General features: G+C 40.9%; 1 protein-coding gene across 2 annotated transcripts; it reads left to right on the top strand.

Annotated features, from left to right (window-relative positions):
• Positions 1-1066: 1066 nt before the first annotated feature.
• LOC124142346 (AP-4 complex accessory subunit Tepsin-like) lies at positions 1067-15843 on the top strand. Of its 2 annotated transcripts, XM_046510768.2 has the most exons (13): positions 1067-1152; positions 1541-1613; positions 2812-2903; positions 3331-3424; positions 3961-4028; positions 4668-4758; positions 5252-5320; positions 6003-6032; positions 7840-8040; positions 9463-9583; positions 11430-11625; positions 12852-12986; positions 13470-15843. In XM_046510768.2, exons 1-13 carry the CDS (start codon positions 1096-1098, stop codon positions 13701-13703), a joined length of 1461 nt encoding a protein of 486 aa, XP_046366724.2. In that variant the 5' UTR covers positions 1067-1095; the 3' UTR covers positions 13704-15843. The 2 variants fall into 2 exon arrangements, with proteins under 2 accessions (XP_046366724.2, XP_046366725.2); XM_046510769.2 differs by lacking the exon at positions 6003-6032.
• Positions 15844-16265: the final 422 nt, after the last annotated feature.

Genomic DNA, 16265 nt, shown 5'->3' with positions numbered 1-16265 from the left:
CACGCCTAAAATCAACTGAAATATGCAGACAAATCAAATCCTAGCATATCAAATACGCAACAAAAAAATATAAAAACGCTATTGAAATATAATTAATGCGTATATTACAACTATTAGATAAAACGAATGTGTATATTACAACTATTAGATAAAACGACTGTGTATATTACAACTATTACATAAAACGACTGTGTATATTACAACTATTAGATAAAACGACTGTGTATATTACAACTGTTAGATAAAATGATTGTGTATCAGCCGGTCGCCAAATTCACTTACCGACAGTGACATTCGGAACAGCTTCTGCGAGAAACATACTGTCAATTAAAAGCACACCGTGTCTAGTCAGTGTACATGTCGGTTGTCGCTGATTGGTGATTAAACAAATAAACAAATTAACAAAAGAAATGTCTTCGTGGAAACGGAGCCGCAAGCAAACGCAGACGGGTATACTACTATTCACATAGTTTTAAATTATTTACATTCAAGGATTGTTACAAAACAGGTTTTAAGTTAAATACCAATGCAAATATGAAGAAACAGGTGGGTAAATATTTTTTGAATACCCTCTAAAACTTGTGTGGATACCTAATCAAAGACAAACCCCTGATAAAATACCCGAATAACCAAACGCTTCACAGTTAATGTCATATATAAAAGACAAGACAGGTATATAAGCCTAGTTTCTGGGAAGTATGAATGTTCATATCACTCAAAAACGGTGGCTGTATTTCTGACGCCGCAGCGGGGATTCTTAGACTTGCATTGCATCTCTGGCCACGGTACTCGAACAAGCGGAAGCTATGAACAAGTCCTATGAACTCGAACACAACCACTCAAGAGATAATACTTATATTTCACACAATTCTGTCGTACCCAAGAAAATAGTTAAAACTGCAAATCATCTTCTCTATTTTCCCTTTCTATTGTTATTTCTAACGACATTTGATAAAGTAGTTGTAGCAGCGTTAGATAATATTGAGATATACGCGCCACATATTGTTGGGTTTTATCCGGTTTCGAAATTGTTTTGTCCGGATTTTAAACCTGTCCCACTTTACTATCTCCAAACGCAAAAGAAGAGTACCTGCAATGAACAGCCCAGAATCAGTGAACCTGGTTTCTCAACGAATATCATTTGTGAATAAGGTTTGAATAAATGGAAATGAAGTTGTTTTACATACAAGTGCTATGGTATATTATTTTTGTATTCAACAGAACAATTTAGTTGAGTGTAAGACTGTTCCTTCGTAAATCAGTTTCCACTATGACTTTTGTCTCAATGACAGCTGACAGAAATAGACATGCAGCTGTCTACAGCTGTCTACAGCTGTCACACCACACATAATTTATCAGATGTAAAATTCTATAGAAGTTAAATATTCGCACCGACACAGTACTGTTGTGAAACACCAGTTTCAAATGGCATCTTAATCGGAGTTGAAAGGGATTTATAAGAGTTGGGGCTTTTTCAAATAGATAACACTAGCTTGTAAATATCATCTATTTGGAATAAAACCTTTTTTGTGCATTTCAGATCAGCACCCTGCTGAAGGCCACCTCCGATGACGACAAGCCGATACCGGGATACCTGTACAATGAGATCAGTGGTGTGCAGGATTTAACTTTTTGTAGTCAATGTTAATGTTAGAATATTATGGAAAAAAAATCAATACCATAACAGCAGATCCTTAAATCCAATGTGAAGATCGAAGGGCACCTTCATAGAAGGTCACGTCAGGTGAACCCTCTACAGACTTTAAACGTCAAGCCTAAACGAAGGATGTGTGTTCTTTTGCTTATCAGGTGTCAGATTTCTAAAATAATTTGGCATAATTTCTTAACCACCTCGATTTTGACATTTTAATATTAGAAACAGAAGACCGCCACAGAGCACAAATGTACCCTCCCTATGGGGTGTAGATGCCACAGTGCTCAGAAATGACAGAATATGTAATAGCACACCTTTATTTTTTGCTCTCAGAGCTCCCTGGTCATATTCATTTTCTAGATATGCTTGTCTAGTTGTTATACTCAATCTTACCGAGAATATAGAAGCCTTGACGCTGATTAGCTGATTAGGGAGTTCACCCGACATGAAGTAGGAGTGTCTCAGATCTTCACTCAGAGAGGATTGTATAACAGTAAAAGATCTCATGTACAGTAAACTATGGTTATAAAGAACTCAACAGGACCACTAATTTTAGTTCGTTATAACCCTAGTTCGTTATAAGCATATATACAGCATAACTACAGCAAATAGTTGGGACAAAAAAGTAAGTTCGTTATATCCGTCAGTTCGTTATAAGCGTGTTCGTTATAAACGTAGTTTACTGTATTTCAAATGGCTTTCTATGTTTCGTATTGTCACATGGTGAAAAGGATTATATACTCCTGTGAAGTTTCACCAAGAGGTTTGAAAGTTTGTGGAATTATCATGAGACAGTAGAACCTGATTGTTTTAATTTCTGAACATATGGAAAAAGGTGGTGATCATGTTGGTGATTTCATGTCTTGGCATATTGGAACATTTAACTAGGTAACATAAATGGACAGTATGAAGAAGTTAAATGACTTTCCATAAAAAACAATATGTTGTAAAACAGGGCAGACAGAAAAACTAAGTTGTAGAACAGAGATTGTAGTGAAAGCCAAGGACACTATTCATTGAAGAAGATGATACACAGTTTCATGTGAGAATCTTTCTTGATATTAGTAATCAGTCTGTGTCAGTGTCTTACATGATTCTCCCATCGAAGACATGTTCGAGATGGCCTAGGGTTGTACAATGTTTCTTGTTTATGTCAGGGATCAGCCACGAGTCTGTCGGCTACTGCGAGAGTCTGCTGGAGTACCTGGTGGACCGTCTGGAGAAGAACTCCTACCATGTGAAACTGAAGGTAATCTTCAGTACACTGTGCTGTGCTTAGTAATAATCCACAACTGCAGAAGGTTGCCTCTTTGCATTGGTCTGAGAATATTAGATTTGAATTGACAAGTGACAGCTTAGTCAATTTGTTTGATCACAGTTTGAATAATGAAATGAAGATCTGGGATGAAACAGGTCTTCACCAACACATTCTGGTTTTAAAAGGCAGCCATGCTTGTTGTAAGAGGCGACTAATGGGGTCAGGTGGACAGTCCTGCTGACTTGGTTGATGCATGTCATTGTATCCCAATTGTGTAGATCAATGCTCATGATGTCAGTCACTGGATTGTCTGATCCAGACTCGATTATTTACAGACCGCCAGGAATATAGCTGGACTATTGCAGAGTGTGGCATAAAACAACAAACAAACAAGATGAAGGTTATTAATCTCCTGTAGGTGCTGAAGGTGATGCGGTACACGGTGGACAACGGCCACCCCAACTTTAAGGCGGGTCTGATGAGGACAGCCCGAGGGGTGAGGGCAGCAACAAGTGAGTACCAGGGGGGACCTGACTACACCAGGGGGTACCTGACTACACCAGGTACAAGCAGATAATTGTTGATGAGGATGATAAAATGACTTGTTTTAGCTCACCTAAACTGACAGGAGTTCGAGCTAAGAAAAATACATTTTTGATGCCATATATAGCTGACACTTTGTATGAATGATTTTCAAAGATCGTGTCTCTAAGCATTGCTCACAGAATGTGACCCATGTGTGATTGTAGAATGTAACATTCAGTACATATGTGGTATGCCCTGTAGTATACATTATATATATTACATTTTCTTTGCATATTTTCACTCTTTTGACCTTCTGTATAACATTTAATGTACCAACTAGTGAAAAATTCAGTCTTAGTGCCGTAGTGTTGGATATTTGTGACATAATAAATCAATAGTGAGATTGGTATATTACCATGTTTAATCAAAGGATAATGGAAAAGAATTTCAATCCCCCAAACACATTATGAAGGTTGGGCCCATCTCTAACTGTTGTCAGTTTGCTAGTGTGATTGTGTTTCAGAGTATGGCGGACCGCCCGACCCACTGCATGGCAACATACCCTACATCATGGTCAGGAAAGTAGCTCAGGTTGGTACTCCACCTCTTGTCAGTGAGTGAGTGAGTGAGTGAATCAGGTTTACTTGGGGTCTGTATTACTGTCAGCATCCATTCAATCCACTGGGTACAATGATACAATAAGCCTGGTGTTTGATGATCCAGGTGCTCTCTGTTCATAGGTGGCAGCCATTGTGGCCACTTGATCCCCATTTTGCTATTTAGTTGGCTTGAACATGATGTATTAGGGATATATTCTGCCCTGTGATCCAAACCGAGTTATGATATTGGATTCATATACAGGGATGGGAATTTTTCATGACTTTTGTTGCCGGTACATCATGTACATCAAGGGTTACTTTTGGAATACTTGCCATTACAATACAGTAAACTACATTTAGTGATCCCTTTGGGTTCATTGTAACCGTAGTTTATATGCATAACTCATATAGTACCCCAGAACCATAGCTGACTTTGAGTGTTTTTTAAAAAAAAGCCATTCACATCCCTGTATATGACTTGTAAATATAAACACATCTCCTGATCCAGTCAAATAGTTGGTCTACAAAAATCATTATGATAGAAGTTTTTGATTTTGTATTTTTAAACCAGATGTTTTTTCAGCTCATAGCAGTTACCATGGTTACATGTCTGTACATTTTCCTCCCATAGGAACTTTGTGAAGTTTTGTTTGAGGTTGAGGAATCAAGCAACTCAAGAAAAGGGGAGACAACTCCAGCAAGACCATCTCCTAAGGCTATGAGTAAGATTTTTTGTTATGCTTCTAAAGGTATAAGCTCTTATAAATGTTATGTCAGTGTAAATATGAAAATATTAGATATGATTAAGTTCAAAATATTTAGTTGCATAATGCATTTAGTTTGATAAAATTCACCAATAAAGAGCATCAGTAAAGGGACAGAATTGGAGCCTGTACATCCTCTTGAATCATGTTAATTTCAAATCATGATAGATGGAAATTATTCACTGGGGTTGGTGTGATGACAATATGACGTAAACTCTCAGCATTATGATGTCTTTATTCAAGCATATACTCATGTTAAGAGGGGCATTGGTCGCCCAGTTGTCCAAGGCTCCGCAGTCTGCTGTGCAAAGTTGCGCCCCTTGGGCATGCAAGAAACCGGGTCATGGCTACGAATCCTTGTTTGCCCCGATTGTGCTTCTAGGTTTGTCAGCACCATCCCCGTGCTCGTAGGTTTCACCAAACTTGATAATGTCTCATTCTTCTGTTGCAGTGGGACTTGGCCCTTCTTCCAATTCGGGCAAAATGGAAGGATTTGGTAACTCCCCACAGAATCAACCAAGTAAGATTATGATAATTGTTTTCTTTTATTCTAAGAAGTCAAAATTCTGATTTACTTTGCAGGTTACATAGAATACATATATATGACTTATTAACAATGGCTGAGAAATGTGTGTCCAATGACTGAGAAATGTGTGTTCTGTGACTGAGAAATGTGTGTTCAGTGACTGAGAAATGTGTGTTCTGTGACTGAGAAATGTGTGTTCAGTGACTAAGAAATGTGTGTTCTGTGACTGAGAAAGGTGTGTTCTGTGACTGAGAAATGTGTGTTCTGTGACTGAGAAATGTGTGTCCAGTGACTGAGAAATGTGTGTTCTGTGACTGAGAAATGTGTGTTCAGTGACTGAGAAATGTGTGTTCAGTGACTGAGAAATGTGTGTTCAGTGACTGAGAAATGTGTGTTCTGTGACTGAGAAATGTGTGTTCAGTGACTGAGAAATGCGTGTTCAGTGACTGAGAAATAGGTGTTCAGTGACTGAGAAATGTGTGTTCAGTGACTGAGAAATGTGTGTTCAGTGACTGAGAAGGTTAAAGTTACACGGCATCTTATTTTCAAAATGTCTTCACCTACGTTGATTTTAACAAATAGAGTTTATTCACAAGTAACAAACTGAATATTGTAGATAATAAATAATTTATTTCCAGTGATTAAAGTGATGTGTATTATGTAATCATTTTCAAAGCTACTTCATGGAAATTGAGGGACGCAGCAGGTATGGATTAGACTATGGGCCTCTTCATCTCTTCTTTCATTGTGGTTTTACAACTTTTGTCTTCATCATATTTCAGAAATAAACGAAGAGTGGGAGTTGTTTATCGTACACTAAAACACTGCAGGGAGAATAAACCATGATAAACAACGACCACGAGTCGTTTATTTCTTATATGAGATATCAACATTATGAACAGCCTCTTTAAGGATGATGATGAAATGTAAAAGCTTGAAAAAATATTTACCCATATTTTAATAATGATGACTGCCACAATGGAATCTGACCTCGGCAATGTCGAGTTCATATTATGCACAGGTAGGTATTCCCGCATATTCTCACAATCCTTATGTCGATTACCTGTACCTTTTCTCCCAATGACAGTCGTCATATCTCTCTCGCTTTTGGATGCGATTGTTCAGCCATCACATTCATCTGCATTGCCCAGCTACATCTATTGGGAACAACTCACTAGACACTCCCCTCTCAAAAATAACGTCCAATATACGACGTGATCAAGTTGCGAGCCCATGTTCGAATCCCCAGTAAAGACGTCATGATAGAACAATGTTTTATCGTGAAATAAACCACACTTTGTTCTTCATTGTTCTCTGTGGTATATCGCGTACCTATGTTATATACATATTTCATGCATGGCCAGGGTGTGTCAGCTTTTGTTTGGTGAAGTATTTGTTTGGTCCTGTCAAACTATTCTGACTTAAGTATTTTATGGCACTGGAGACATTAATTAGTGGTTAATGATTGGGAAAGTTATTGCTTTCTTGAAAATCATATGCATGTTATTTGTTTCTTACCATATTTGTTTTTGATTGAAAGATTTCACAATTTTAGATATCAGACTAATTTGATGAAATGGTTACAGATTTTAATCTGAAAAATAGGTGAAGACAGGTGGAGAAAAGCAAAACAAAGCAACACTTTTTAACATCTTTAAGATAAAGAAATCAAGAACTAAATTCATTAAAGCATGTGCTGTTTACCTATCTTCTAGTGTACTATCCAATAGATTCAGAGAAGTATTGTCGGAGATATAACAAACATTGGCAAATGTCGATGTATCTGTATATTTGATATTAAAGGCAAGTAGTCACTGTCCTCACAGGGATACCAGGTATAGGTCCCCAGCAAGCTAAGCTTATATTAGACGACTAACGGGATCTGGTGGTCAGGCTCGATGACTTGCTTCAGAGCATGTCATTACACATGGACATCATGGATCTTTGCTAATAATATCGGTCACTAGTTTGTCTGTTCTGGACTGATTTTTTACAGGCTGCTGTCATATAGCTGGTATATTGCTGAGTGCAGCATTAAACAAAAACCAAGTATTTTCTTCAAATTGCATTCTCAGCTCCCTGGGGAGTATACTTCTCATTAGTTTTATGTGAGTAATCTCATTCTGGCAAGGTTATTAAAGGCTGTGGTTGACTCATAATACTTTTGTAATGCAATTCATGGATGTACAACTTTACTGTCAGGTACGTCCCGTGAATATCCGGGTTAGAATAGGTCTTCAACAACCCATGCTGGCCATATAAGGCGACTATGCTTGTCGTAAGAGGTGACTAACAGTATCGGGTGGTCAGGCTTGCTGACTTGGTTGAAGCATGTCAACGTATCCCAATTGTGTGGATTGATGCTCAAAATGTCAATCGTTGGATATTACAGACTGACATCATATAGCTGAGTGCGGCCTGAAACAACAAATAAACAAAAAGACTGTAGTTTTACACAATACACAAAACCATCCATATCAGTGTCCCTAAGAATGATGGGTAACTCTGCCTAGAATCCCTGGGGGACACAATCATCGATGGCATCAGCAGGATAGCTGAGAAGATGGCGGAGACAGATTCGGACCGACAGAGGGTGGTGCTTGCCAACCTGGATGGAAGCAGTGGGCAGTACCAACCTCCAGTCATCATGAGCCCGGATCCAATCACAACCGACGTGACAGTACCTCTACCCATCACATCACCTGTTAAGAAAAGTAAGTTCATTGTCTATTTACTTAAAGTACTGTAGTTACATTGGTTGCCGTATTAAACAACCTACTCTATCAGCACTCCCTGACCATAATCTAGACCAATCTGAAAGTAATCTTTATAATTACGACCGCCTCCGTGGTCTAGTGGTAGAGCGTCTGCCCGGAGAGCGGAAGGTCCGGAGTTCGATCCCCAGCCACGTCATACCAAAAGACGTTAAAAGATGGTACTTGTTGTTACCCTGTCTGGCGCTCAGCATTAAGGGGCTAAAACAAGGACTGGTCGGCTCGGAGTCAGTATACTGTGTCTGAGTGGGGTATTCATGTTAAACTGCAGCATGGTGTCTCAGTGAGCTAGCACTATAAATCGGCATCAGTCCGGACTAGTACAAGCAGCCACACAAACACACACACGTACATGCACGTAGCTATATAAGTGCAATAATCTTGGATGCGACGTTAAACCCCATTTCACCTTCATAATTACCCGTACTTAAAGTGAAAAAAACCCCTGACAGTCTGTATTTTCTTGTGTAACTGTATATTACAGATTTTTTTAAAAGATACAGCAGTGTAGCATTAATTCTATTTGCCTAGTAACGATTTGTACTTATTTTCCTCTTAACAACTTGATCTCTGACAACAAAGTTAATTCACAGTTTATAGTATTTCTAAGCACCCCAATTTGTCTATTTTCTAAGTGCCCAGAGCGCCTTTTACGGCGAATGTAGTACTCCGATTGAAGGAATTCTACTGAAATCCCAGTATTTATTAGGAAGTGGTGACTGATTCGTTGAAATACCACAATACCCTGATCCATCCATCAGTGGTTGGTAGTTAGTAGGGTGGTAGGATGGTCGAGTGGTTAAAGTGCTGGCTTGTCATGGGTTCGATTCCCCCTGTGTGTTCAGATACTAGAATATAGGAAGCCCATTCTTGATGTTCCCTGGCTGCAGTATTGCTAAAAGAGTAGTAAAAACATACCTTCTTGATGATAAGATTTGGGGAATGATCATTTTAAAACAATTTATCCCACAAACTGTACAACAGTTCAAACTATTATTATTAATTATTATGTTGCAATTATTTCAAGTAATCTTTCATGAGACCATAGAGATTGTGTAGAGTTGCTTCCCTTAGGCATGCCTGAAACCTACCAGTATTATCGTTGCTTTGAATCCCAGAATCCCCTGATTATGTTTCAACTTTGTCAGGATCATACTTGTGCTCGTGGATTTCATCAAGGTACTCAGCGTGTAAGACCTGTATCACTTTGGACTTTCCTCCTACAAGTTTACATGATATGATACAACTGAAATACTGTTCAAGGCAACATTCAACCAAACTCAAAATTTAAGTTCATGTGATTATTATCATGATTATGTGTGTACAATAGAGAAAGATAAGACTACTAATATATCTCTCCAGCACCCCCAAAGCATGTCCCAGGGAAAGCTGGAGGGGGTTGGGACGACGACCCACCCACACCATCCCGGGGCTCTCACAAGAAACACTCGGACAGTGGAGGCAGCTCGGACCTAGCGGACAGGTCAGTTGTGCACATTGTCATTCTCAGGTGAGACGTACACAGGTGACACACAAAGGCGATGCACAGGTGATGCACAGGCGATGCACTGGTGATGCACAGGCGACACAGAGGTGATGCACAGGCAACACACAGGTGATGCACTGGTGATGCACAGGCGACACACAGGTGATGCACTGGTGATGCACTGGTGACACAGGCGACACAGGCGACACACAGGTGATGCACAGGTTACACACAAGTGACACACAGGTGACACAGGCAATGCACAGGTGATGCACAGGTGACACACAAGTGATGCACAGGCAATGCACAGGTGACACACAGGAGAAACACAGGTAACACACCTATGACACACAGGTGATGCACAGGTGACACACTAGTGATGCACAGGTAGCACAGGTGGTTCACAGGTAATTCAAAGGTGGCACACCTATAACACAGGTGATGCACATGTAATCCACAATTGATGCACAGGTGACACACCTACAACACACAGGTAATGCACAGGTGACACACAAGTGATGCACAGGTGACACACAGGCAACACACAGGCAATGCACAGGTGACACACAAGTGATGCACAGGTGACACACCTACAACACACAGGTGATGCACAGGTGACACACCTACAACACACAGGTGATGCACAGGTGACACACCTACAACACACAGGTGATGCACAGGTGACACACCTACAACACACAGATGATGCACAGGTGACACACCTACAACACACAGGTGATGCACAGGTGACACACCTACGACACACAGGTGATGCACAGGTGACACACCTACAACACACAGATGATGCACAGGTGACACACAAGTGATGCACAGGTGACACACAGATAATCCCCAGTTGCTGCACAGGTGATGACAGAAGATCAACAAGATTAGTGAACTACTGGATGTCTGTGGATCAGCCAGGGTCATGTCGGCCGTGTCTCACACAAGCAGCCCCATGTTACTGACGCAGCTTTTGCCACCAGGTGACATGACCCAATCTGTATTACACTGTGTGGATTACACAACAGAATACGTCCTCAATACCTCATGCTTGGCCAAATTACATGGTCACAATAGCTGCCAATTTTGAAGATGCTACAATGAATTACCACGAGATATGTTGAATCAACAGCTTGGAGGACTGTTCACACCATGGCTCCTTGATTGACACTGCCCTATGACCCATGGTGTAGCTGCTACATAGATGACTACAAGATGCATTCATCCACTCATTCTAATTTCAAACAGCAAGAGGGTGGGGGACATGGACCTGTCATCTTAGCCGCTGCAAGGGGCGGTCGGGTAGCCTAGTGGTTAAAGCGTTCGCTCGTCACGCCTAAGACCCGGATTCGATTCCCGACATGGGTACAATGTGTGAAGCCCATTTCTGGTGTCCCCCGCCGTGATATTGCTGGAATATTGCTAAAAGCGGCGTAAAACCATACTCACTCACTCACTTAGCCCCTGCAATTTGCTGTGCAGAGTTGCATCCCTTGTGCACGCCAGAAACCTATGATCATGGGTTTGAATCCCTGTTCGCCCTGATGATGTATCTAAGTTTGTCAGCAACATATCCGTTCTTGCAAGTTTCCCCAAAGCAAACTTCTAAAACCTGCATCACTTTTGGCTTTACTCCCACATTACCACCAGGAACTAGCTGCAAGATTGCTGATGTGGCGTTAAGCAAAAATTACTCCCTCACTCCCACATTAAGCTGACATGCTGATATAACTGGAAAACTGTTCTATGTTGCGCTATTCCGAACTCACTATCTCCAAATGTTGGTAAATTGTTATTTATAAGAGAAACAGATTCTCTTAAACACTGTCCTCTGTTTTAGACTTGAGTCCGTGACCTTAGCCGACTGGAGCACAGAGGAGAACCTTGTGACGTCCATCGTGGATGATCCAAGCTGTCTTCTCCTGACCCAGTCCCAGTTGGCAGTGTTCCAAAGACGATGTTCCAGGCTCAACTCCGAGAAGGTGCTTGACTTCATCATCCAGAGACTCACATCTGACCAGGAACCTGTCATCATGGTAGGGGCTCCACGTCCATGTTTCTGTCACTCACAATATGTTGCTTGTTCAAGCTTCAGATCCAGTGATTGTTGACACATCCCTGCCGATGTTTGAAAGTCATTTTCCTGCTTCCTGCTTGACAACAGTTGTGACAAGCAGTCTAGGGGTTAAAGTTCAACTTACCCTCAAGTGTTTATGTAACAGAGCTATGATAGAATTTAATATATACTACTCAAAAGAAGTTAAGGATCACCTGATTCTTTCATATTACTATAGTTAATCTCTCATGTCATGACAGATTAACTTTACCATTATGAAAGAATCGGGTGATCCTTAACTTCTATTGCGTAGTATATCTTCATGAAACGTACAAACAGTAGGAATGTTTTGGTGTGTCATTTGCTGTTGAAGATTGAGTCTTGTTTCTGGACCGTATCTGAAGGCAATTCAGTATTTCTGTGTAACACCTTGTATACCCTGGAAGATTCTTGTCAACAGTATGTAGCTGGGGAAATATGTAACCTATTGACAACTCATTGCTCATGTTCATATTGTCTGTCTGAAGGTGTCATGCTGTAGTTTGACTGGAAATACTTTTTAGGTATGAATTGTAAACTACATTCCGATATATGCTACAACATTGTGGCTATTTTTACCAGATACTACAACTCGCCAGCTTGTGAATATTACTATATTAAGAATAAGCTGACAGAAAAGAATGATAGGTATTAAGGAGAGAGTAAATGGAGAATATCCACATTCCATTGATTACTGAACACGATGAATGTTTTGTCCGACTCTGACAAACCTGTTTCAGCCCAGTGATAGAGTTTGACCTTCATCTTGTAGGACAGTGCAATATTAGCTGAGTTACCTGTGTTTCCACGGAGGCTGAGTGCTGATATTCAATGTTACCGACATAAGGATCGTGCCAGGATAGGAAAGTTACATCACATTGCTATTGCAGGAGGAGACACAGAAACAACATGTATACATGGAATGTTTAGGCAATCGGATATGTACAGGTGTACAGGGATTACTTCCTATCTAGATCATTTCAACAAAAACAACACTACAGGTACCAAACAAATTGCTATCTGCACTGTTTGTATTACAACTTGTGGTCTCAAAATGATCACCTTGTTTTCCCTTGTTGTATCTGTGCTTGCGTCATCTTAGTGATGTAGCAAGATAATGGAGTCTGAGATAACAAAGTTTTACGAGTTCTGTTTGTGCCGTTCCAGAAAAGTATGCTTCTTCTTGAGACCTACTTGCGATCTGACTTGGTTAACCTTGAATACTTGGTCTCGACTAGTGAACAAAGTCTACTGGCAGTCCATGGGCACTGGACTGGCCCACCTCACTCCAAGGCCAGGAAGGTAGGTCAAGGTCGTTGCATGATCGAATGACTGTCCAGTTAATTTTGTGGGTCTTGTAGGTCCAAAACCTTAAATCCTTGTGTCTTCTATTTGAGACATACGAAGTGGAAAGTAATTAGTAATCAGAGAATGAGTAAGTAAATACTTTAAATTGTATCACTTATGTATGAGGTATTTAGCAATATTTTACTACAGACCCGTGAAGATCCAGGTTAGAATAGGTCTCTAGCAACCCGTACATGCCTGAAAAGCGACTAACAGGGTCGGGTAGGTCCCGCTGACTTGGTTGATGCATGTCATCATCTCCCAATTGCGTAGATCGATGCTCATGATGTTAATCACTATATTGTCTGGTCTGGACTCAATTATTTTCAGACCGCCATAATATCGCTGGAATACCTGTGAGTGTGGCGTTAAACAACAAACACTACACAACAAGAACAATAGTACCAAAGAGATTACTATGAACATTTTTTTCCTTAGATAATCCGTATCCTTGAGAAACTGACATCTCACACAAGTATCCTGCCCGACCCTGGTGAGCTGATCGTCAACACAGACACAGATAGACGTGAAACCTCTCCATGTCAATCAGACGAAACAGCATTAGAGGGAGGTAACTCTGACAACCTTGAGCTACTATCAACTCCGCTGGTTACTGATGACTTTGAAATATCACAAGACGGTCTCCTGGATAATAGTGATGACTTATCATGACATAGATCTATGTCTGTATATTTGGAATCAAGATGAGAAAATTCCCTTGCTGAGACAACTGATGTTACCCTGCCTGGCACTTGGCATTATGGGGATAAGTCAAGGACTCATTGTAACGTGTCTGTGGTATCTCAGACTACTACAATCTGTCATACACATGTGCATGCATGTCGCTATGTGAGTGCAATAATCGTGAACACACATTAAACTAGGGCTGGGACGGGTCCAAATGTACTACACCAAACCTCCTATTACCTCACCCTACCCGGGTACCTGTTGTAGGTATCAAGAGATTGGTACAAAGTGTACGATAGGGAATTGTTTGACCTGAGCCCGGGCAAAAAGTATTTAGGTTCGCTATAAAATGATCTGGTCATGCATAACTGAATTTGATTGAAGCTTTATCTTTATTCAAAAGTCAGAAGGAATGTGTGAATAGTCCGAAATTTTTTGTGAATATTCGTGACCTGTAGTGTATTCACGGAGTAGTGTATTCACGGGTACCTGGGTCCTACTTAGTATCCCACTGACTTGAGGACCCGAGGAACCTGTCCCAGCCCTACATTAAACCTCATTTCACCTCACCACACGTTCAAGACCTCACAATTTAGCATTTTTTGTGGCTGCTTTCTTTGAAAGGGAAGTCATTTTTTCAACAACAGAAAGTCATTTTGGTAGTTTTTACGAAAGAAATGGTTGTTGCTAATTTCTGGAAGATATTTGTATGTATTTAAATTTCTTTAAGCCTTTAATATACATGTAGGAGATGGCTGTCTACATCATGACACTAGCACCACCAAATATGTCCATTTCCTGTATGCAGTTTTGTGCATAACGTTCCCCGCGACGCCTGTAAACACAACTTCTACCATCCGCACGGCAAGGCATGAAACGTGTCTCGTCACTATTCTTGTCTCCATCGCAGTTGTGGCCATGCTCTGTGACCTTGACACCATTGACGTCGCGGCCATTGATGCATGTTCGTCAAAATGACGCCTCGAACTGGTCGTCGAACACAAATACAAATAATTGGTTCCATACTGCCTGGGCTGATATCCAATGCAATCCTGGTATTGCCGCAGTTGTAGAGGTGGCCATGCTGGTTCTTTCATGTAAGTGATGTAGCCATATGAATCTGTCATGTGCTGTAATAGTGATACGTGGTCGACCGGATCCGGAGTGGTCCCATGTTGTCCCGTGTGTCTGATAACGGTTCCAGTCTTGTAATGGGTCTTGGTGCTACGTGGAAAAACCTGGCTACAGCTGAAGATGATTCTCCTGATTGCAGTGTTGGCTGATGGCGTTGTTGTGTTGGGCTTCCATTAGTTGTGGCATGTGTTTGCTGTTCACTCTGATAGCATGCACATGAAAACCCAACGTTTTTATAGCCCAACAAGTGATGTTGTGTTGGTGTGTGATGGCGACAGGCTCTCACGTGGTTTTGTTTTTGCGATTTTCCATCTTTTCTCCAAAATTTCTGCAGTACCTCATTCTTTCTACACAAATCAGCCCAATCCATGCAGAAATTACCAATTCCTTTTTGGTATTATTGTTGTATGGATGTTGGCGATACTGTCAGATATTTACAATTTTACTACTTTTGTGTTTCCATTTTTGCAGAGTGTATTAATTAATACAACATAATGAGATTCTCTCTCTCCTTATTACATGGCTGTAATTCCTTTAAACTTCGGCAATAGCTTCAAGTATGCTATGCCATTTTAATGTAAAATATATTCAAGCACTGCTGCATGCTGTATTGATCATGTTGCGAAAATTTCTATCCTCATAAACATACATAGACCCTATATTGTGTGCTACATATGTAGTTTATGTAAAACAGGATATACAGCTGTGGTTAAGTAGACAGAACTTGTGACAGTACCTTGGAGTGTACAGGGTCTGCTGCTCACGAAAACAAGCTCAGCTTCATCATCAATACTCCACTGTGTTCCTACATCACCTGTGAATACTTATGGATGCTTTGCAGTGTTGTGGTGAGAGTATGGGTTTATGCTGCTTTTAGCAATATTCCAGCAACATCACGGCGGGAGACACCAGAAATAGGCTTCATACATTGTACCCATGAGGGGAATCTGACCTGGGTCTTCGGCGTGACGAACGAATGCTTTAGTGAGTGAGTGAGTGAGTATGGTTTTACGCCGCTTTAAGCAATATTCCAGCAATATCACAGCGGGAGACACCAGAAATGGGCTTCACACATTGTACCCATGTCGGGAATCGAACCCGGGCCTTCGGCGTGGCGAGCGAACGCTTTAACCACTAGGCTACCCGACCGCCCCACGAATGCTTTAACCACTAGGCTACCCCACTGTTCCTGCAGTGTTGTAGTGATGCAGGCCTATGGCATTCAGGTAATGAAGGAGGCTGTGTATAACTGCCGGAAGTCAAATGTGCCCGACTCCGTGCATGAACTTTGTACAAATCCTAATGTTGCTCGATATTGAACCAGTGTTTGGAGTAGATTGCTGGAGTACAGCACACCTTCCACCAGAAACATTGCCATGTAGTCGGAGTCTCACCGGTCTGGCGAGGCGGGTA

This window comes from Haliotis rufescens, unplaced genomic scaffold (genome assembly GCF_023055435.1).
Source record: "Haliotis rufescens isolate VD_foot unplaced genomic scaffold, xgHalRufe1.0.p SCAF_11, whole genome shotgun sequence".
Classification (NCBI taxonomy): Eukaryota; Metazoa; Mollusca; class Gastropoda; order Lepetellida; family Haliotidae; genus Haliotis; species Haliotis rufescens.
Note: the sequence above shows the minus strand (reverse complement) of the source record. Positions and strands in the feature narration are given on the sequence as shown.

Excerpts from the sequence above, each read along its gene's own strand:
- LOC124142346 (XM_046510768.2), top strand. The coding sequence starts at position 1,096 with ATGAACAGCCCAGAATCAGTGAACCTGGTTTCTCAACGAATATCATTT. Across the intron at positions 1,614-2,811 it reads CCTGTACAATGAGATCAGTG|GGATCAGCCACGAGTCTGTC; the intron begins GTGTGCAGGATT and ends TGTTTATGTCAG. Across the intron at positions 5,321-6,002 it reads CTCCCCACAGAATCAACCAA|CTACTTCATGGAAATTGAGG; the intron begins GTAAGATTATGA and ends TCATTTTCAAAG.